Source organism: Schistocerca piceifrons, chromosome 6 (assembly GCF_021461385.2).
Source record: "Schistocerca piceifrons isolate TAMUIC-IGC-003096 chromosome 6, iqSchPice1.1, whole genome shotgun sequence".
NCBI lineage: Eukaryota > Metazoa > Arthropoda > Insecta > Orthoptera > Acrididae > Schistocerca > Schistocerca piceifrons.
Genome location: NC_060143.1, coordinates 356385114 through 356407558, shown reverse-complemented (window position 1 = coordinate 356407558; position 22445 = coordinate 356385114). Strand labels below are relative to the sequence as shown.

General features: G+C 44.7%; 1 protein-coding gene across 1 annotated transcript in view; it reads left to right on the top strand.

Moving 5' to 3' along the window:
* Positions 1-1499: 1499 nt before the first annotated feature.
* Positions 1500-22445, top strand: part of LOC124802858 — a 64405-nt gene continuing 43459 nt past the window's right edge. Inside the window, exon 1 of the mRNA XM_047263891.1 lies at positions 1500-1749. Coding sequence (XP_047119847.1) covers positions 1653-1749 — 97 coding nt within the window. The 5' untranslated portion in view covers positions 1500-1652. The remainder of the gene's footprint in view (positions 1750-22445) is intronic.

Here is a 22445-nt window from a genome sequence, read left to right as displayed (position 1 = left end):
AGAATGCTGAAGATTTGACGGATAGATCATGTAACTAATGAGGAGGTACTGAATAGAATTGGGGAGAAGAGGAATTTGGGGCACAACTTGACTAGAAGAAGGGATCAGTTGGTAGGACATGTTCTGAGGCATCAAACTATCACCAATTTAATATTGGAGGGTAGTGTGGAGGGTAAAAATCACAGAGGGAGACCAAGAGATGAATCCACTAAGCAGATTCAGACACATGTAGGTTGCAGTAGTTACTTGGAGATGAAGAAGCTTGCAGAGGATAGTGTAGCATGGAGGGCTCCGTCAAATATGTCTCTGGACTGAAGACCACAACAAGATTACAACGACCTGTCTTAGCGCTTTTAAAGCTCTGCCGATATTAATAATAAAAACAACTATGAAACACGGACAGAAATACCTATGTTGCAGTTCAGGCGAAGGAACAGAAACTAACAAAGCAATATAAGGTTACAACCATGATTCTTTGTAATTCTCGAACTTTCTATAGTCCCGCGATCGGGTGATGTTTGATGGCACTATCTCCAAGACGGGTGTATTCCTATGTAATTTATTCTCCCGATAAATATTAGTTAGTTTATTACGATACAGTTCGTTTATTCGGCATTTAATTCTCGATTAGTTGTATTGATTGTTTCATTTGAAATTTGTTGTCTTGCTTTCAAACTGTTTAAAATCTGATAAAGTTTTTATCTGTTATTCAAATATATGAACAGGGACTGAGTTGCTCATTTGCAGACTAGGTAAACGGTTACCGCCTGTCATATTCAAATAAAATATTATACTGGGTTCAGTCAAGCAATGTTTTTTGGAGGACAAAATTTTCACCTTTGTTTGTTACCCGTACTTAAAAATCGACACCAACGTTTCTTATATTCTTACATACTTTATGAGAACACGTATTGCTGATTTGTTCAAAGTCAATGGAGGTCGTGCAGTGGAAGGCTGTAATGCTATTTCCTCCACTGTTTCATAAAATTGTGAAATTTATCTAGAGTCATAGCTTATTTAGCTAGTTCCAGTTTCTTACTTAGCCCTTGTATTCGCGCCATCGGAGTCATATGTCACGTAATTGTTCGAACTAGCTCAATACTTTACCGAGCGCTGTGCCGTATCGGGAAATCTCGAGCCCGTTTGAACGCCCTAGTTTCTGACGTTAAAGGAAAAACATACTTATCTGCACGACTGGTAACAACTATTTTTAATGTCATATGTTCAGAGCATCATGTACCCCATTGATTCAGATAAATTTTTAGATTTCGGGGTAGGCGCCCTTTGGTGGCCGTGCGGTTCTAGGCGCTTCAGTCTGGAACCGCGCGACCGCTACGGTCCCAGGTTCGAATCCTGCCTCGGGCATGGATGTGTGTGATGTCCTTAGGTTAGTTAGATTTAATTAGTTCTAAGTTCTAGGGGACTGATGACCTCAGATGTTAAGTACCATAGTGCTCAGAGCCATTTCGGGGTATGATTTTTCTTGATTCATGTGTTGGTATTACTGGTTGTAAATCGCATCCGTTTCTCATGCACAAACAAATCAAATTTAAATTTCAAGTGTAACATGTAGGAAGTCTGGTGGAAGTATACACTGTTTAGCGTAATTGATATAATCCGTTTGGTAATCAAATCAACATTTTAAGTAAAGTATGGAAGTACACTTAGACCCGAAGGAAGTCTTGGCTCACCTCAACGAAATGGGATATAGAAACATTACACCGGAGCAGTTACGGGATTTCGTTCGAGGTATGGTAAATTAGTGGATGACAAAAATATGGCATTTAAATGTGTGGTGCATATCACATGCAGTTTTGGTTACGCAAATAGCAGTCTATTATTGGTGTGAAGTAAATATTGCTTACAGTAAGAAGTGAGGCAGTGCGGATCGTACTTATCTATACATTATATTTACCGGATCATCTCCTTCGGGTTTACATTTTTAGATGCGGTTGTGTGATTGTTGACCCTGAAACTGTAGGAGTTGTGTGATTGTTGATCTTGCAATTGTTCAAGATCGGACGTAATTAAAGGCAATAGCAGATGTGTTCTGGAAAATCACCATTTTGACCAATTAGCAGAGTCACCCGCAGAATGCACCATAAGTACATGATCTGTAGCGAAAAAGAATTCGTATGCACTTTATTAAAACAAGAAAATGCGATTCAAGGCAGCTGAATCTTTCGTACCCCTAACTTTGCTGCTCTACAGTGGCATCTTATATTGCAGGTGTCAAATTTTTCAGAAAAGTGACACAATTGCACGTGCTTTTGTGGTTACCAAAAACAAACACACACACACACACACACACACACACACACACACACACGCTCAGTTTTATTTATTTATTTTGAGTTTTGTGTCAGGATAAGGTGTAGTATTTTGCGTGCTCTATATGTGGCAATGTTTGGATGCAAATTGCACATTATCACAGTCTGCCTTTTGTCCACTATCGCATAGAAGTGTAAAAGTATCTGACTTAGTAAATAAGTGGTACTGTGGCAGTCCTATTTATAACTTCAGCTAAATTACAGTTGAGATAGAACTATTTTTTTCTTTATAGTCTGCGCCACCAGGGAGCATTTGGAAGTGAATAACACTCAATATTTAGAAAATATGGGGCACTATAAAATACATGCATTATAAAATAGGATGTCCATGGCAGCCTCTCAGTTTCCTTAAGTGCTTCATCAAAAATAGCTAGCCTATTTGCCAAGAATTAGGAGTAAGTTTTCCTATGTGTTTTCTCAAGAGAATGAGAAGAGGTATGTCTTTTTAACTTGGTCTCAGCTGTGATTTATATGCAACAAAATTTACGTGTTGAAAATCTGGCCATTTAAAATTAAAACTGTCATCTTGTAATATAGTCAACAACAGGTGACTTTCAAGAGGCTGACACAATGTGCTAGACTAATAGAGTTCTATATCTTCCTTGAGAAAATAGCATTGATCTTTAGTGGTGATTGTATTCTTGTAGACTGATTGAGGTACAACTAGCAACTTTGTCTGTACATACATGAAACTGATGATTCAAAGTGTCGGTTGAATGCCAATAACCAGGTAGCATATGGGGCCAGTGTGCCCATGTTACCCAAATATTTCCTATAGATCTTCCGTAGATTACAACTCGATAATTAAAAACTGAGTGACTGAAGGGTGACAGAAAGGGTCAGACAAAAAGTTGCAGTTTGTACATCTTCCCCAATTACATTTTGAAGTAACTTTAAATATAGTAAATAAGATTTTTTTTACCCATTTTGCAATGTATTTACTTTTCGTGGTCACCGAAAGTTACACATAAATTTTAATTTTTCATCTTCTTTGTGCATATCTGTTTTGTTCAGCAGTTCTTATAATTAATGTTAGTACTCCTTGTATCCATATGGAGGGGGGTAGGATGCAGTCTGCCTTTTTACTTTTATCTTCTCAGTGGTTCCCCTTCCGTGATCCATATCTCGTCTCTCATCCTTTTCATGTGTCCATACCATATGATTTGGGTTTCTTCCACTAAATCAATAATTGAATTTGTGACATTCATTTTCTTCCTGATGATTTTATTTCTGACTCTTTCCCACTTGGATAACTGTGCAGACCATCTCCAAACCTACATCAAAGTTGCTATCTATCTTTTCGTTAATGGGGATTTAACTGCCCGTACTTCTGATCCTTGTGTCATAATGCTTGCAATGGTTTTTTGTGCTTCTAATCTGTTCACCTCAGTACAGTTAATGTTCTAATACGGAACTTTCCAGCATTTATTCTTGAATTAATATCCTTATTGTTTTTACCATATTGTGTGGTATTTATTCACAGATATTTGTACTCTTCAGTATGTGTAGTCATTACAGCTCTTTTAGTGTCAATTATTGATCTATTCCTCATGTTATCATGCATTTTGTTTTATCTGTGTTGCCCTGAGGACCTATTTTTTAATCCTGTATTAAATCCTTGGTGATATATTCAATGTCTTCATTTTGGGTCAAAATTAGATGGCCATCGGTAAATTGTAGTGGATATATAGTACTACCACGTATTGGAATTCCCATGTTCTTACATTTTTTCCTCCAATTTTCCAGTGTTTTCTTTGTACATATTTTACCAAGTGTTGGTGATAGGCTGCATCCCTGATGTAATCCCTTAATAACTTTAAATCCTGGTAAGGGATTGTAGATGTTCCGAATTGCCTTAATTATGATAGTAGGAGATCAGCATTAAATGCGCTTAAAAGATCACAGGTGAAGAGCCTTATGATCTAGCAACTAACTGCTCAGTCTTGTTCCTAAGATAATCTTATGTTAAAATAGGTTAAAACATCGTCATTTGGTGTATGAAGAACATGTAAGAATGGCATAGTGGTATAGGCATCAAAATAGCATAGAGTGTTGGATCCTTATGCTGTATCTCCTTATCCGTTCTTATACTTATTCTTCACTTGTATGTCATTATTTGTGCATTCTCTACTTCATTGCTATACGACCCGATAAAAGCTGGACTTGTATACATTTGGCTGGACATGCCTGACTAAAGCTGGACACCTGACAATCCACATCCACAAACTGCATAAAGGTGTATTATCATAGGCTTTTCTATACGTCTAAAAATACTAAGTGAAGGGACTAATTTCAAACAGTTTTCTTTTAAAGTATCTTTGCAATCAGTTCTGCATAATATCTGCTTGTGTTATCCTCAGGGGGCTCACAACTCTTGAGTATGTGCATGGTGAGCGGGCAGTCCCAAGCTGTTGCATTACTTTTTCCTTTCCTGTGGTGCAATTTTACTTTCTCACTATCTATCTTTCCTCTGGCTTACTGCCTAGGACAGACCAGTAATGCCCTCATCTCCAGTTCATAAAAGAATCAAACACCCATCTATAAAACTGCTTCAGATCATTTTTAAAGTTTGTAGGAAGTTGCTAAGTGCTCCCTTTCTGTAATATTGGGTGAATAATGTCTGGGTAATTTGCACTCCATGAGTTACACAGCCTGAAGACGCATATACACGGTTTCTAATTTTAATATTTGTCTTATTGTATTAAAACTTTAACAGTAGATTAGGACAGCATTTTAAATTTTTAAATTTGGTCAATAATTATATGAATTACTGAAATCAAATTTGTGTTGCACATGGAAACTGTTATATAGGCAACCTGCAACTGAAATCGTGCACAGTTTTAGCTATTTAGTGATATAGGTTCCCTGCTTACGACCAAGCTTGCTCTCCGGATGTTGGGTATGGCTTCTCTCACTTTGTTCCCTTTATTTCAACCTGCACATGTCAGCTAACTAATGTTTGTGCCCCCACATAAGGGTTTGACCCCCACCTTGTCAAACTCCTTTTACAGGATGTGCAGGCTGTGCAAGTAAGGTCGCCAAATACGCAGCATGGTAGCTAGTCCGTGTGGTAGGTCACTGGTTACCTGTACAAAGGTAGCCCTTTGACTGCACAATGATTGCACTCTTGATGCCTGATCTGTCGCTTTCCTGTGCATGCCGAGGAATAGCTGCCTATCCATTTGGGGGCACTGGGACTCCAGTCACTGGCCATCACACTGGATGACATTTGCTCTGGCTGGGTGGTGCCTGTGTGAAGAGCCCTCATTTGGAGTACTGTATTTTACGGACTACAAAACACACTTTTCCTTCGAAAAATTGCCTCGAAAATTCAGGCACTTCTTATCTCAATATTAATATAAAAATGTACAGTGTTTCATTTAATATTCTCAACAGTCTAAAAAAATGACCATATAATCGATGCCATGAAAAACCTCCATCTATCTGGCAACACTAGATTCAACTGGCAGCAGCAGTGCGCCAATGTGACAAACATGAGTTGCGGGGATTCACAAACTTGCAAGAACAATCTCCCTCTCATCCTGCCATCACAAACTGAGAATACTGTCTAGCTTATGATACATCATTGTGGTGTATGTTGCCAGTGAACTTGAATTGAAAGTGATCCTTGTTATCGGTAACAGTACAATATCTTTTGTTAGTAGCTAGTTTCGTAATGGGGAAAAAATAAAAGGTATTCATATGATGTGGGCTATAAATTGAAAATAATAGTATATGGCGTTTCGGCTCTCCACCAACCGGGGGGAGGGGGGGGGGGATCATGATTGGCACGCTAGTAAAGAAGAATTGGAAAAAAATGGGGAAGACTAAATGTGCAGATAGAGGACTGAATTCAAAATGGCCAAACCTAGATGATGACACACTGAAATGGATTCAAGGACACTATGAAAATAGCATTGGAATTGATACAAAAATAATTCAAATACACGTGTGTAGGCTAGTGCTACAGTGGAACTTAACAGACTTTAGAGGGAGTGGTTGGTGCTACAGGTTTATGAAGCGTCATGGACGTAGCATGTAAACTAAAACCAAAATATCTCGGATAACGCAGCAAGCGAAATATTATCTTTCCGTCCTTTATTATTATAGCGAATATGAGTGAAACTCCTCTTTCTGTGCCAAGTAACAGAACTGTTGCCATGAAAGGTGGTAAAACAGTAACTATAAAAACAAGTGGACTAGAAAAACATGCACTACACTGTTGTTCTTTCATGTTGTGCTGACTTAATCCAGTGACTATTCTCAAGCTCAAAAGACTGCCAAAACCTTCTAAAATAAGCCAGTTGGTGGTGTTCACGTTCATGAGAGGGGTTGGATGGATGAGGCTGGTATGAAATTATGGATTAACAGTGTGTGGGAGAGAAGGAAATGTATGTTATTGAAGAGGAGTTCTCTGTTTGTGCTAGATCAATTTAGTAGTCATTTGAAAAATTCTACGAAAGAGAAATTGAGAAAAGGGAATACAGAACTTCCTGTTATCCCGAGAACATTTACTACGTAATGGCAAAGGGAGCTTTAAAATGACCTACAATCAAACAAGTGTGTCAGTGGATAAAACAGTCATGGTCTAGAGGAAGAGGGAAGACGTTATTGTTAAATCTTTCAAAAAGTGCGGCAAAATTAACACTCTTGATGACAGTGAAAACTGTCTTATATATGAAGAGGACAATGATAAGACAAAGAGGAAGAAGAAGAAGAAAGTTCAGCTGATGATTTTTGAGGATTTTAAAAAAACGTCAGTTTGGTTTTATAAACCAAGAATTTTTTTTAGTCTGGCTTTGCAACCTAATAAAAAATTGGTACAAATGTTATTTAAAAAAATTACTCAAAAATTGAGGAGCATCTTATAGTCTGTAAAACACAGTAAGTGGCATTATGGTAGATATTTATCATCATGGATCAACCAGAGTTAGCAGTCAGTGGCCATGAGGCCTGATTTCAGCTCAGTGCATATCATTATGATCCCAGAAATTTTCTCTCCTTGGCCATGCCCTGGATGGAAAAAGAAAACCAAACAATTTATGTAGAGACTTACTCCCCTCAGTTTTTAGTTTCCACTTGAACAGATGGAGGGTCCCTCTCTCTACCAAGCCAATGTTCTTTGTGTAGATTGTTGAAAATACATTTGGCAAACTCTCTTCACTTATTCAATTGTGAAGTGATTCCGTCTTACAGTAATTAAAACAGCAAATCCTACCCAGAAAGTGTTACCCTCTTTTAAACAACTTAGTGGTGTATTTGTTACAATAACACCCCAGAAAAACCTAAGCATGCTATAAGGATTAAGTTTTGACAAGGGCCTACCGCAGCAGACAGTTGAAGAACTAGGCGAATACTGGAAGAGGTGAGGAATCCACTTCATATGTCATACACACTATGTGATCAAAAGTATGTGGACACTGAAAATGACTTAAAAGTTCGTGGCGCCCTCCATGTGTAATGCTGGAATTCAATGTGATGTTGGCCCACCCTTAGCATTGATGACAGCTTCCACTCTCGCAGTCAAACATTCAATCAGATGCTTTAAGGTTTCTTGGGGAATGGCATCCCATTCTTTACGGAGTACTGCACTGAAATATCAATGTTGTCGATGAGGCCTGGCACGAAGTTGGCATTCCAAACATTCCAAAGGTGTTCTGTAGGATGCAGTTCAGGACTCTGTGCAGGGCAGTCCATTACAGGGATGTTATTGTCACGTAACCACTTCGCCACAGGCCGTGCATTATGAAAAAGTGCTTGATCATGTTGAACAATGCAGGTGCCATCCCCAAATTGCTCTTCAGCATTGGGAAGCAAGAAGGTGCTTAAAACATCAATGTAGGCCTGTGCTGTGATAGTGCCACACGAAACGACAAGGGGTGCAAGCCCCCTCCATGAAAAACATGACCACACCATAACACCACTGCCTCCGAATTTTATTGTTGGCACTACACATGCTGGTAGATGACGTCCATCGGGCATTTGCCATACCCGCACCGTGCCATCAGATTGCCACATTGTGTACCGTGATTAGTCACACCACACAGCGTTTTTCCAATGTTAGGTCGTCCAAGTGAGGCGTCGTTTGGCATTTACCAGCGTGATGTGTGGCTTATGAGCAGTCGCTCGATCATGAAATCAAAGTTTTCTCGCCTCTCGCCTAACTGTCATAGTACTTGCAGTGTGTCCTAATGCAGTTTGGAATTCCTGTGTGATGGTCTGGATGGATGTCTTCCTATTACACATTACGACCCTCTTTAGCTGTCGGTGGTCTCTGTCAGTCAATAGACGAGGTCAGCCTGTACTCTTTTGTGCTGTACGTGTCCCTTCATGTTTCCACTTCACTATCACATCAGAAACAGTGGACCTAGGGATGTTTAGGAGTGTGAAAATCTCTGATACGACGTATGACACAAGTGGCACCCAGTATCACCTGACCATGTTCGAAGTCTGAGTGTTCTGCAGAGTGCCCCATTCTGTTCTCATGACGTCTAATGATTACAGAGGTCACTGATATGGAGTACCTGGCAGTAGGTGGCATCACAATGCACCTAATATGAAAATCTTATGTTTTTGTGTGTGTCCAGATACTTTTGATCACATAGTGTACATCAGGCACCCACCATACAAGGATGACTCCAGTACATTCACTCTTGATTTTGAGGTGAATTTGCTTCCAGAAGAGGTCAAAATCTGAATTTACCACTGTGATGTGTAGCTGTATTTCCCACACCAAATGCGGTGCTTTGAATGCCAGTGCTTAGAGCATGTATTCCCCTGGTGTACACATGACCCAGTTTGTGGAGATTGTGGCTGGCTACTTCATTAAAATTTCACCATATGCGATACCACCCATCTGCATCTATTGCAGGAAAGACCATGTGACTCGATCCCCGAAATATGCTACCCTACTCAAGGAATGCAAATTTCATGAACTGAAGGTCACAATCATTTCTCATATTTTGAAGCTCAGAAAAATTATGATCATATACATTCAGTCTGTGATACTGACTTCCGCCGTTACTGTAGCCAGGTCATTGGCAATAACTGGTGTATTAACTCCCTCAGTATCGATCTCTGGGGTATCTGCACAGATACACTTAACAATGGAGATAAGTCCTTCATATGATTCCTGCAGCACCATCTTTGTGAACCACTCCCTGTACCTGATGGGAGAAGCAGCATTCTCCTCCAGCATCTACCCCAAAAACCCACAGATCGGCAACCTGACAGCAGTCAGTACTGCTGGAGCCACCGACATTGGGTCCCAGGGCTGCCTGCTCTTCTGTTTCTACTCTCACTGTGGACGAGCCCTGACAAGTTTATCGGCCATGAAAAGTTGTGAAAGGGTAAAACAATAATTCTTGAGAGAAAGATACTCTAGAGCACCTCCCCCCTATGGGTCCGGGGGTTAGAATAGGCCCGAGATATTCCTGCCTGTCGTAAGAGGTGACTAAAAGGAGTCTCTCACGTTTCGACCTTTATGTGATGGTCCCCTGTATAGGGTTTGACCTCCACTTTTCAAAATTTTCCCGAAGAGCGAGCAAATTGGGGAAGGGTGCCTTACGTGGTGTATCATGTCCATCATGCATTGAGATCTTTAGCCCACTTTCTTGTTGTGCATTTCAGTCCCACTCATTCTCCATCTCTTGGGTGAGGACACCTTCCTGGGTGCATTTTCCACCTTGCACGATGCAGTGTTGCTATCTGCGTTGATGATGACCATGGACTTCTTTGCACCTGATATCCAGGACGGTAGCCAGTCCATTGTGGTGGGGCCACCATGAACCCTGTTGGTTGTAGCCCCCTGACCACACAGGGATCGCTCTGCTGATGCCTTCACCATTAACTCCCCATGTATGCCAAGGGAAAGATGCCCATCCCTCTGGGGCATCGGGACTCCCGGCAATGGCCATCTTGCCAGGTGCTGCGGCTGGGTGGCGCCTGTGGGGAGGGCCCCTGGTCAGAGTGGGTGGCATCAGGGCAGATTACACGCGATGAAGCATAGTCCATCTCTTGCTGGTGGTGAACCACCAACAGTCTGAGCGTTCACGAGCTCAATTCAACGCACCGAAGTAAGACCCCAAATTGTTCCCCTCCCTGGCCACACCATGGGAGGAACGTCAGCTTAAGAATGGCGGCAGATCTTATTCACCCCAGTACCTTGTGCGAATCAGAGCTGATGTGGACTCTTTCATGACAATGAAGCCTCAGTTTTTTGTTGAACGTTTAGAGGACAAGTTTGGGGAGGTGGAGGGATTGTCTAAAATGAGATATGGCTCAGTCTTGATAAAAACCGCATCCTCTGTCCAGTCACAGACGTTACTCGCTTGTGACAATCTGGGGCATGTTTCTGTAACCATTGCGCCTCATAAGAGCTTAAATATGGTCCAGGGTATCATATTTCACAGGGACCTTCTTTTGCAGTTTGACAATGAGCTGCGTGCCAATTTAGAGCGGTTTTTGCAACTTCTTTTGCATCAGCCCTTAAAACACCAATAGCTAAGTGTGATGCCTTCACACAAACTCAGACCACAGGTAAAGAAGTACGAGCACATGCACTTGTCGCTGTACCTGTGGGGGGGGGGACTCTCCATTTGCAACTGATGTCGCTCAGAAGCCGTCAGCAATAGACTTACCACCTAAGCCACATACCACTCCCCAACTTCAGAAGCCACCTAAGCCATCCCAGCAACCCAGGCAGCCTCCTCCTCCTCCTCCTGACAGTAAAGAAAAATGTTCTTCTAAAAGTAGTTCCAAGTCCAAGAAAGCGGTAGGTAAGCCTTCGGATCGACGAGCGCTCTCCCTTTCTGATGGTGACTATGCTCTTGAAGATATGGACTTTCAATCAGAAGAACTAGAGAACGCAGAACCGGCTAATGTTCCCCCTGACCTCCCCGGTAAATCACCGCCTACGAGGGAGAAAGGAAAGAATCACCATCACTAACCAATGGCTTCCATAGGGACTTCCGTGCTGCAGTCGAATTTGAATGGATATTGCTCACATTTGGGAGAATTGCAGCTGCTGGTCGAGGATAAACCATTCTGCATCTGCTTACAAGAAATGTATTTTAAAGTCACAGATACACCTACATTACGGGGCTACCACATATACAGGAAAGACGATACTACTGTAGGCAGGGTTAAAGGTGGAGTGGCTATTTTTCTTGATGACAGGTACCACTCCTCTGCTGTCCCTCTTGCCACGACCATCCAAGCAATTGCTGTGAAAGTTTTCTCACCATTTACTATCACAGAGTGTTCTTCGTACGTGCCCCCCCGCCCCCTCCACCCCCCGCCCCCCCCCCCCCCCCCCCCATGACACTTTGGATGCAGACGCACTGGCAGACCTCTTCCAGGCACTCCCGCGCCCATTCCTTCTTGTGGGGGACTTCAATGCCCACAATACAAAGGGCAAATTGGTTACAATACAGTCGACAGGCTATTTTTGAACGAAAGGATTGTGCATAAGAGACAGTGGCCCATATATAGATCCAAAGGGCTGCTGCAGAGTCCATCCCCAGGTCTACTAACCACCTCGGATGACGGCCTGTACCGTGGTGGAATGATGACTGTGGATTGGCAATCAGGGCCAGACGGACAGCTCTTCGGAACTTCAAATGGTGTCCAACTACAGACAATCTTCATGTCTTCAGGTCTGCGAGAGCACATGCGAGGTGAGTGATCAAAGAATGGAAGAGGGCTTCCTGGAGGGAATTCATGACTTCCATTAATCGGTCCACCTACGCTGCGCATGTTTGGGAATCAATAAGACGATTTTCAGGCAAGAGTAGTCCACATCCCCTTACAGCCTTGTCAAATAATGGGGTCTTGGTGGACACACCAGAAGAGATGGCTCACGTTTTAGCTGAGCACTTCTTTACTGTTACTAAGTCATCCAGACAAGCTCCTGCTGTTCAGGTATTCTGTCAGACTGCAGAGATGAGGAAGCTCAATTTTTTCTTGTGTAGTGAAGTAGTCTACAACCTTCCATTCTCCATGTGGGAACTGGAATCAGCTTTATCTGCAGCCAAAGACACTGCTCCAGGACCTGATGAGATCCATTATACCATGCTTCGTCATCTGTGTCTTGAAGCAAAAGGTCAGCTCCTCTCATGTTTTGATCAGATTTGATTTGTTGGACAGTACCCCATGACTTGGAAGGAGGCAATCTTAATTCCATTCTGGAAAACAGGTAAGGACCGGAGCGCCCCTAACAGTTATTGGAGTGTCGCCCTTACTAGTTGTATGGGTAAGACTCTTGAACGCATGGTCAACTGCCACCTCGTCTGGCTGCTCGAATCCCGAGGTTACCTGAGCCGCTCCCAGTGTGGTTTGAGGCGCTACCGTTCCACTCTTGACAACTTAGTTCTAATGGAGACGGTGATACAAGAGTCCTTCTTACACAGGAACCATTTAGTTTGTGTGTTTTTTTGACCTCAAAAAGCATATGACACTACTTGGAGGCACAACACCCTTTGTCAACTTCATGAATGGGAACTACATGGATGCCTGCCGCTTCTGATCCAACCCTTTCTCGAGGACAGGCATTTTCGTTTCGCATTGGTGATGCCGTATCTGATTGCTATGTTGCGGAGAATGGTGTGCCCCAGGGCAGTGTCCTCAGTGTTACATTGTTTGCCATCGCTATCAGTGACATTTCCTCTGCAGTCAAATGCTCTTTGTTTGTGGATGTCTTTGCAATCTTCTACTCTTCCTCTGATCTTACGACGACGAGGCAGCTACAACTGACCATTAGGAGGCTGGAAACCTTCCGGTTGTTGAACATTTTGAAATGCCTTGGCAGAAAAACATAGGGAGCTGACGGGTCCCGCCTCCTACAGTTTTATAGGGCATTTGTTTAATCACTCTTAGACTATGGCAGCGTGGTTTATGGATATGGCCCGTCCTTCCTATCTCCGGATGTTAGATGCAGTCCACCATGTGGGCATTCAGATATCGACTGGAGCCTTTCGGACCAGCTCAGTTCAGAGTCTGTGTGCAGAGGCTGGTGAACCACCACTCTGGATTCGGCGACACATCCTTTTGGCTCGACAGGCGCTGAAAATCTCTGTCACACCAGTCATTGGCATTTAGTTCAGTCATCCAACCCGCCTTCGAACGACTATTCAGGAATCACCCCCACGCGACCCAGCCATTTGGTATACATGCTATGGCCTGGATCTCTTGGGCATGAAAATACACACCCAGGGATGGAACGCACTGCCACCTCGGTGTTTTCAGAGGCCCAAAGTGATTTTAAGCTTGACGCAGTACCCGAAAAATTGTACTGCAGATATGGTTTTTACAACTTTGTTTTCGTCTATTTTAAGTATGTACCGTAGGTTTATCATTATTTATGCAGATGGGTCCCAGCAGGGGAATGTTCTTGGTTGGTTTGTGGTTTTCCCGGATAGGGTTTTTAAAGTGCATCTTCCAGAACAATTTGCAAATTATGATGCAGAGTTATATGGCATTCTAATGGCACTGGAGAGGGTTCACAGGCATCACCGTATGAGTTTTCTTGTCTGTACTGACTTTCTTAGTGCACTGCAAGCGCTTCACCAAATGTATCTGGTAGACCTGCTCATTCAGCTCATCCATGACTGCTTACAGTGGCTCCAACATCGTGACAAGGTGATCTTTTGCTGTGTACCTGGCCACGTTGGGATACAGGGTAACGACCGGGCTGATAAAGCTGCCAAGGAAGCATGTTGTGATAGTGCTGTCCATCTATGTCCCATCCTGTTGCACGCCCTTATCTCATTTTCTGAGAGATGCATCATGAGTCAGTGGGAGACTGAATGGTTGCAGGTGTCGAACAACAAACTGCGGTCACTCAAACTGACCACAAAAGCTTGGCGGACTTCATGTCAGCCTCGCCGCTGGAAGGAGGTTTTGCTTACCAGACTGTGTATCGGGCTTAGCCCTTTCACACATAGCTTCCTCCTCCGGGGGGAGGATCCACCTTTCTGTGAAGTTTGTGGCGTGTTGCTTTCAGTTCAGCATATTGTGGCTAAGCGTGTTCTTTATACTGATAATAGGGCAGCCCTTGGTGTTGCTGGAAATCTGCCCACCGTCCTTGCAGATACTGATACCAGTGTTAACAGAGTGGTGAAATTTTATGAACTGTCAGGCCTCATCCCTAAACTGGTGGGGAAGGGCAGCAGACTTTAGTACGTTATAAACTGCTCTGCATGTGGGGACAGCCTTCGTCCCCACCCATGAGATTTCATGTTGATTTTTCGTCAGGGCGCTGATGACCGTGATGTCGAGCGCCCCCTCAACCCAACTCATCATCATCCAGAAAGAAAGGAAAATCGTGGAGTACAAGACCCTGGACTCACTGACCTACACTGAGGCTAAGAGAAGATTTGAATGCCTGCATCGTGTATGTGTGACATCGTCTTACTCTGTCGCTACAGCAGTTCTAACACCATCAGCTCCGCCAACCCCAGTCACCTCTCAGAGCCGGAAGACTACACCTGCCCCCTTGATTGTGGGGGGCATTTCCCTCCCTGTTGCTCCCGCACCACCTACTTCAGAAGAAACACCCCCCACCCCCTCCCACCCCCAACCATGGGGGACGCCTGTCCCCACTTCTAAGCCGGAGAAGAGTCTGAGCCAGTGAAGTTCTCCCAACCAGAGAAACCCAAGCAGCAGTGAGATAAGTCCAAAAAGAAGACCCCTAAGACCAAGGAAATTGCTGTGGCACCCACACCACCACTACCTACAAGCTCCGTGTCTGAGGATGGGGTGGAGATTCTGGCGTCCGCTGAGGACCTAGATCTCGCCAGACGCTCAGACACAGTGGATATAGACTGCTCAGGCAATAAGTTGGTGGCAGCAGGTGACTTGGAGGTGTAAACTGTCTCATTGAATGTTCCATGTTTTCCCAGTCTCACGGTGACATCATCCTCTAGTGGAATTGTGGCGGTTTTTTCGACCACCTGGCTGAGCTATGGCAACCGTTAAGCTTTACACCTGTTATCTGCATTGACCTCCAGGAAACCTGGTTCCTGGCAATGCGGACCCAAGCCCTCCACGGCTATAAGGGATATTCCAGGAACCATAGTGACTATAATCGAGTGTCAGGTGGAGTTTCCGTTTATGTCTAAACTCAGTCTGTAGTAAACCTGTGCCCCCTTGAAACCCCTCTTGAAGCTGTGGCTGTCAGAATAAGGACAATGCAGGAAATAACTGTCTGCAATGTGTATCTTCCTCCAGATGGTGCAGTACCCCTGAATGTATTAGCTGCACTGAATGATCAACTCCGTAAACCTTTCCTACTTTTGGGAGATTTTAATGCCCATAACCCCTTGTGGGGTGGCACTGTGCTTACTGGCCGAGGCAGTGATGTCGATACTGTACTGTCTCTGTTCGACCTCTGCCTCTTAAATACTGGGGCCACCACACATTCTTTTCGGGTACCAGACCCCCAACAGGTGTTCCCGGTGTTACCATAAATGGCGTGTTATCTACAGAAGCAAACGCGATTGCCGAGCGTTTAGCTGAGCACTTTGCCCAAGCCTCTGCGTCGCACTCTCAAACGGCGGCTGGAAGGGAATGACCTCTCATTCACTACACGCCACAGTGAATCCTATAATGCCCCATTTACCTAGTGGGACCTTCTCAGTGCCCTTGCACATTGCCTCGACACAACTCCTGGGCCTGATTGGATCCAAAGCCAGATGATTAAACATCGCCCATCTGACTACAAGCAGCATCTCCTTGTCATCTTCAACTGGATCTGATGCGATGGCATCTTTCCATTGCAATGGCGGAGGAGCACCATCATTCCGGTGCTCAAATCTGGTAAAAACCTGCTTGATGTGGATAGCTATCGGCCCATCAGCCTCACCAGTGTTCTTTGTAAGCTGCTGTAATGTATGGTATGTCAGTGGTTAGGTTGGGTCCTGGAGTCATGTGGCCTACTGTCTCCATGTCAGGGTGGCTTCCGCCAGGGTTACTCTACCACTGATAATCTTGTGTCCCTCGAGTCTGCCATCTGAACAGCATTTTCCATATGGTAAAACCTGGTTGCCGTCTTTTTTTACTTACGTAAAGCGTACGACACGACCTGGTGACATCATATCCTTGCCACATTGTCCACTCCTGATTTTTTTCCAAAACTTCCTGTCGTTCCGTACTTTCTGTGTCCAAGTTGGCGCCTTCCGTAGTTCCATCCATATTCAGGAGAATGCAGTCCTGAAGGGCTCTGTATTGAGTGTCTCTCTATTTTTAGTGGCCAATAACGGTCTAGCAGTAGCTGTTGGTTCCTCCGTCTCACCTTCTCTGTATGCAGACGACTTCTGCATTTCTTACTGCTGCTCCATTACTGGTGTTGCTGCGTGTCACCTACAGGGAGCCATCCACAAGGTGCAGTCATGGGCTCTAGCCCACCGCTTCCAGTTTTCAGCTGCAAAGTCGTGTGTCATGCACTTCTGTCGGCATCGTACTGTTCATCCGGGCCCAGAACTTTACCTTGCTGACGATCCACTCACTATAGTGGAGACATATCAGTTCTTAGGACTGGTTTTTGGCACTCGATTGACTTGGCTTCCTCATTTTTGTCAGCTTAGGTAGAAGTGCTGGCAGCACTAAATGCCCTCTGTTGCCTGAGCAACACCAGTTTGGTTGCAGATCACTGTACGCTGCTGCAGCTCTACAGAGCCCTTGTCCAATCCCGAATTGACTATGGGAGTGTGGTTTATGGTTCGGCAGTGCTCTCAGCGTTGCATTTACTCGACCCTGTGCACCATTGCGGGGTTCAACTAGCAACAGGAGCTTTTAGGATGAGTCCGGTGACCAGCATACTGGTGGAGGCTGGGGTCCTTCCATTGCATAGACACACACAACTGTTTGCCAGTTATGCAGCACACATTCGCAGTGCTCCTGAACATTCGAATTACCGTCTGCTTTTCCCGCCTGCGGCAGACCATCTCCTGCATCAGCGGTCCAGGTTGGGGTTAACGAATGCGGTTCGAGGGCAGTCCCTTCTCTCCAAACTGGAGTCCTTCCCTTTACCACCTCTACTTGTGGTCCATTCACATACGCCTCCATGGTGTACAACTTGGCCGCAGCTTCGTCTGGACTTTTCACATGGCCCTAAGGACTCCGTTAACCTGCAGCTCTCCGCTGTCACTTCCTCTCGATTCTTGACATGTTCCGGGGATCTGAAGTGGTTTACACTAACAGCTCGATGGCTGATGGTCGCGTTGGCTTTGCCTACATGCATGGCGGCCATATTGAACAGCATTCCTTACCCGATGGATGCAGCGTATTCAGTGCAGAGCTGGTGGCCATTTCTCGTGCAATTCAGTATCTCCGTTCATGCCCTGGGGAGTAACTGACTCCTTGAGCAGCCTGAAAACTATAGACCAGTGCTACCCTCGTCATCCTTTGGTAGCGTCCATCCAGGAGTCCATCTATGTCCTGGAACAGTTCAGTCGTTCAGTGGTGTTCATCTGGACCCCTCGTCACATTGGAATCCCAGGAAATGAACTTGCTGATAGGCAAGATCAGCTTTGGGAGACGGAATGGCAAGATCTCAATACGCACAAGAAACTGCGAGCCATTAAGGGGACCATGAATGTGTGGAAGTCCTCGATGAGGGCCTCTCGCAGGGACTCCTTGGTTCTCTGCCGATGCCGCATTGGCCATGCCTGGGTGACCTACGGCTACCTCCTGCACTGTGAAGACCCACCTGTGTTGGTGCAGCGCCCGGTTGACAGTGGTCCATATTTTTCTGATCTACCCTTTTTTGCCTGCCCTGCGACTTCATCTTCGGTTGCTGGACTCGTTATCATTGATTTTAACAGACAACGCCTCATTGGCTGATTTGGTTTTACCTTTCATCCATGAGGGTGGGTTATATCATTCGATCTGAGTTCTAGCACATGTCCTTTGTCCCAGTGTGTTCTCCACCCTAGTGCTTTTAGGGTGGAGGTTTTAATGTGTTGCAGGGTGGCTGGCTTTTCCTTTATTTTCGTGCTCGGCCAGCCACTGTAATCTGCTCCCTTGTTTTACTCTCTTCTAACTGTTTCTTGCATCTCTCTGTTGTTTTCATGTCTTCTTATGTTCCTTTCAGTGTTTGTTGCCTTTCCTTCATTCTTGTGGTCTTTCATTTCTTCCCGTTTTGTCTTATATGTCTCGTCTGTTTTACTCTCACACTTGTGGCGTTGTTTGATTGGGAACAAGGGACCGATGATCTTGTAGTTTGGTCCATTCCCCCCTCTTTTAAACCAACCAACCAATCTGGAGCGCCTGTAGGTGCTAGATCCTGCCACATCGTTAGACTCAGAACCAGTATTCATTGATGTTGAAACTTCCTGGCAGATTAAAACTGTGTGTCGGACCGAGACTCGAACTTAGGACCTTTGCCTTTCGCGGGCAAGTGCTCTACCAACTGAGCTACCCAAGCACGACTCATGCCCCGTCCTCAGAGCTTTACTTCTGCCAGTACCTCGTCTCCTACCTTCCAAACTTTACAGAAGCTCTCCTGCGAACCTTGCAGAACTAGCACTCCTGAAAGAAAGGATATTGCGGAGACATGGCTAAGCCACAGCCTGGGGGATGTTTCTAGAATGACATTTTCACTCTACAGCGGAGTGTGCGCTGATATGAAACTTCCTGGCAGATTAAAACTGTGTGCCGGGCCGAGACTCGAACTCGGGACCTTTGCCTTTTGTGGGCAATTGCTCTACCAACTGAGCTACCCAAATTTCTAGAATGAAATTTTCACTCTACAGCTTAGTGTGCGCTGATATGAAACTTCCTGGCAGATTAAAACTGTGTGCCGGACCGAGACTCAAGACTCGAACTCGGGACTTTTGCCTTTTGCGGGCAAGTGCTCTACCAGCTGAGCTACCCAAGTACGACTCACGCCCCGTCCTCACAGCTTTACTTCTACCAGTACCTCGTCTCCGCAATATCCTTTCTTTCAGGAATGCTAGTTCTGCAAGGTTCGCAGGAGAGCTTCTGTAAAGTTTGGAAGGTAGGAGACGAGGTACTGGCAGAAGTAAAGCTGTGAGGACGGGGCGTGACTCATACTTGGGTAGCTCAGTTGGTAGAGCACTTGCCCGTGAAAGGCAAAGGTCCCGAGTTAGAGTCTCGGTCCAGCACACAGTTTTGATCTGCCAGGAAGTTTCATATCAGTGCACACTCTGCTATAGAGTGAAAATTTCATTCATTGATGTTGTTCCACACACACCAGAGAGAGACAATGACCCTGTAGTGTGACCTGTCCTCCTACCCCTTCACACATAGCCAAGGCACACTTACCGTGATGGTCCGGTGGACTGCAATGCTATCTACCAGAACTACAATCAATTTCCTCATGTTCTGCAATCTGTGTTGCTGTCCAAGAAACACAAATAATTATCATTTTCCATCTCTTTGAGGTTACTGTGCATTTTGTCAGAAGTGTACTGGCCCCAGAAGTATATGTTCATTGTTTTGCACAGATATCGTCAGTGAATGAATTCGCCCCCCCCCCCACCCTCCCTTCAGTGAGTGAATTCCCCTTCCCCCTTGCCGCACCCTCCCCCCGTACAATATTGGAAGCAGTACCTGTAAGAGTGCAAAAGAGCGCTGTGAACCTTATTTGTAATGTTTATTTCCGTGCAGTGCACGTACCTACCTTGCGATATCCCCTTAATCCAACAATTCTCTCTCCATCACCTCCTTTTCTCTTAGTTGGGCTTTAAATTGTGCACCAACTCACTGTGAGGAAGTATCTCTCTCGTAGAGACTGTCTGGTTGAGCAGCTTCTTTCCGATCTTGATTGCTCTCTCCTCGGTGGTGGTACTCATACTCACTTTGATGCTGCCCATGACTCCTTTTTGGCTGTTGGCCTTACAGCCTCTTCCCCCAATCTAGTGGCTTCGCCACAGTGGTCACTGTACGACAATCTTTTTGACAGTGGCTGCTTTCTGTTATTTCCTTGTCACCACCTGACAGATACTTGCAGTGGGGTCTTCGAATCGCCAACTGACAGTTGTACACCTCTGCCATAACCTTTGCCCCCTGTCAGATTGCATTCATGAGGTTGTGGGAGACCTCCTTCGTGATCACCCCCACCACTGGAACTGTAGTACCCTCGAAAGGCCCATTCCACCATTGGCCAGTGCCATAGTAGACCAAAGCCATTGCAACAGGTATTTAGGATTGTCAAAGGACCCTGCTGTGTCTCAAGTGACAGATCTCACGGACAATCTTCATCACTTTTAAGTGGCTCCATGCTAAGACTCACTATTTGATTAAATGCAATAAGATGAAATGCTAGGAGTGCATCTCCTCCTTGGGAGCCTATAACTCTTCATCCCAGGTATGGGCCAATCTCCATAGTTTACTGGGTTGCTAAAGATCAAAAATTGCCCCTGGTCTCCTCCTTTGTGCATCAGGTCTTATGAATTACCTCAAGACCCACTTTGCAACTGCATACTCCTCCTCTTCTTAGCTGGCTATCTTTCAAATTCATAAAAGACAAGTTGAAGTTATCATCCTATCCTTTACTGTCTATCTCACCGAATTATATGATAAATGTTCCAGTGGCTGGGGCTGCTAGAGGCTTTTGACCAATCTCACAATGTGGCTTAAGGCTGTGGTTGATTGATAATCAGGTTATCCAAGTTATGATGTTGGGTCCCAAATCATGTGGATATCCCAAGGAATGAACTGACTTATCATCTGGCTAGAGAAGTGATTACTATCCCAACGTTTACTTTGATGGTCACAGGTCTGGATTTGCGGGTGCAGATAAGACCACCTCTCACTAGGAATGTCTGGTGGTCTGCTCCACACCATGAAGGAGACTACTGCTGTGTGGCACTTCTCGTTCCATTCCTCCCAGAAGCAAGACATCATCTATGTTGCATTCACATTGGTCGTAGATCAGCCCATAGTTTTATGTAACTAATGTCCCCCACATTGTGATTGTGAGGCCTTACAGGTAGTAGCTTATCCTGGTGGAATGTCTCCTCCTGGCTCCTCATACTATGCATGTTTTTACAGATTCTTTACCTCTGTTGAATTCTCTGTTTTCTCTGTGAAAGTGATGTTTATTCTCAGATACAACATGTTAAATGACTTTTGTGGCGGGGGCAGGGTGGTTGGTATTGCTGCGTCTCCTGGTGCATGCTTGGTCTGGAGGGAGGGGGGGTGTCCTTGATCCTATTATCTTTGCCAGCTGGCTCAGTTACCATTCTCTTGCTCTGTTCTAATTGCCTTTAGATGCTATTAGCCACATTTTATGCTGCATCTTATTTCCTGTTTTAGGGGTAACAAATAATGGATTGGGTGTGGACCAGCTGTTAGAGGGACAGCCCCCATCACATGCAGAGCCCTCAGTGTCACAAGAGTGTCCCCTTATCTACATCTACACTCTGCAAACCACCGTGAGGTGAATGGCAGTGAGTACGTCCCATTGTACCAGTTCTTAGGGTTGCTTCCTGTTGCATTCACATATGGAGTGTGGGAAGAATGGCTGCCTCTTTGCATGCAGTAATTATTCTAATCTTATCCCCATGATCCCTATGTGAGCGATACATAGGGGGGTTGTAGTATATTCCTAGAGTTATCATTTAAGCCCGTTCTTCAAATTTTGCAAGAAGACTTTCTCGAGATGGTTTACATCTATCTTCAAGTCTTCCAGTTCAGTTCATTCAGTATCTCTGTGACACCCTCATATTGATCAAAGAAGCCTGTGACCATTCATGCTGCTGTTCTCTGTCATGTTCAGTATCCCCTGTTACTCCTATTTGGTATGGATCCCACACACTTTAGCAACCCCACAGGGGGCTCAACTCTCTTTGGCAGGTTCGTGCTTGCCTACCACGGGACCCCAGCCTTTGCAGCATCTTTTCCCTTCCATGCTGCATGTGTATCCTCTAGCTATTCCTTTCCTCCTCCCTTGGGAACATATCTTGGATGTTTTTGGGAATGTGTTCCACATTTACAGTAGCTGACACTAGAACAGTCTCACCACTGTTTTTCATTTTGTTTTTCCTTTCTTCAATCACCTTTTCCTCTCCTTCCTCATCTTTGGCATTTGAGGCTCCTCTTTTCCTTCTTCCTCCTTCCTCCTTGTGCACTCCTAAAGGCCAGACCATGTGT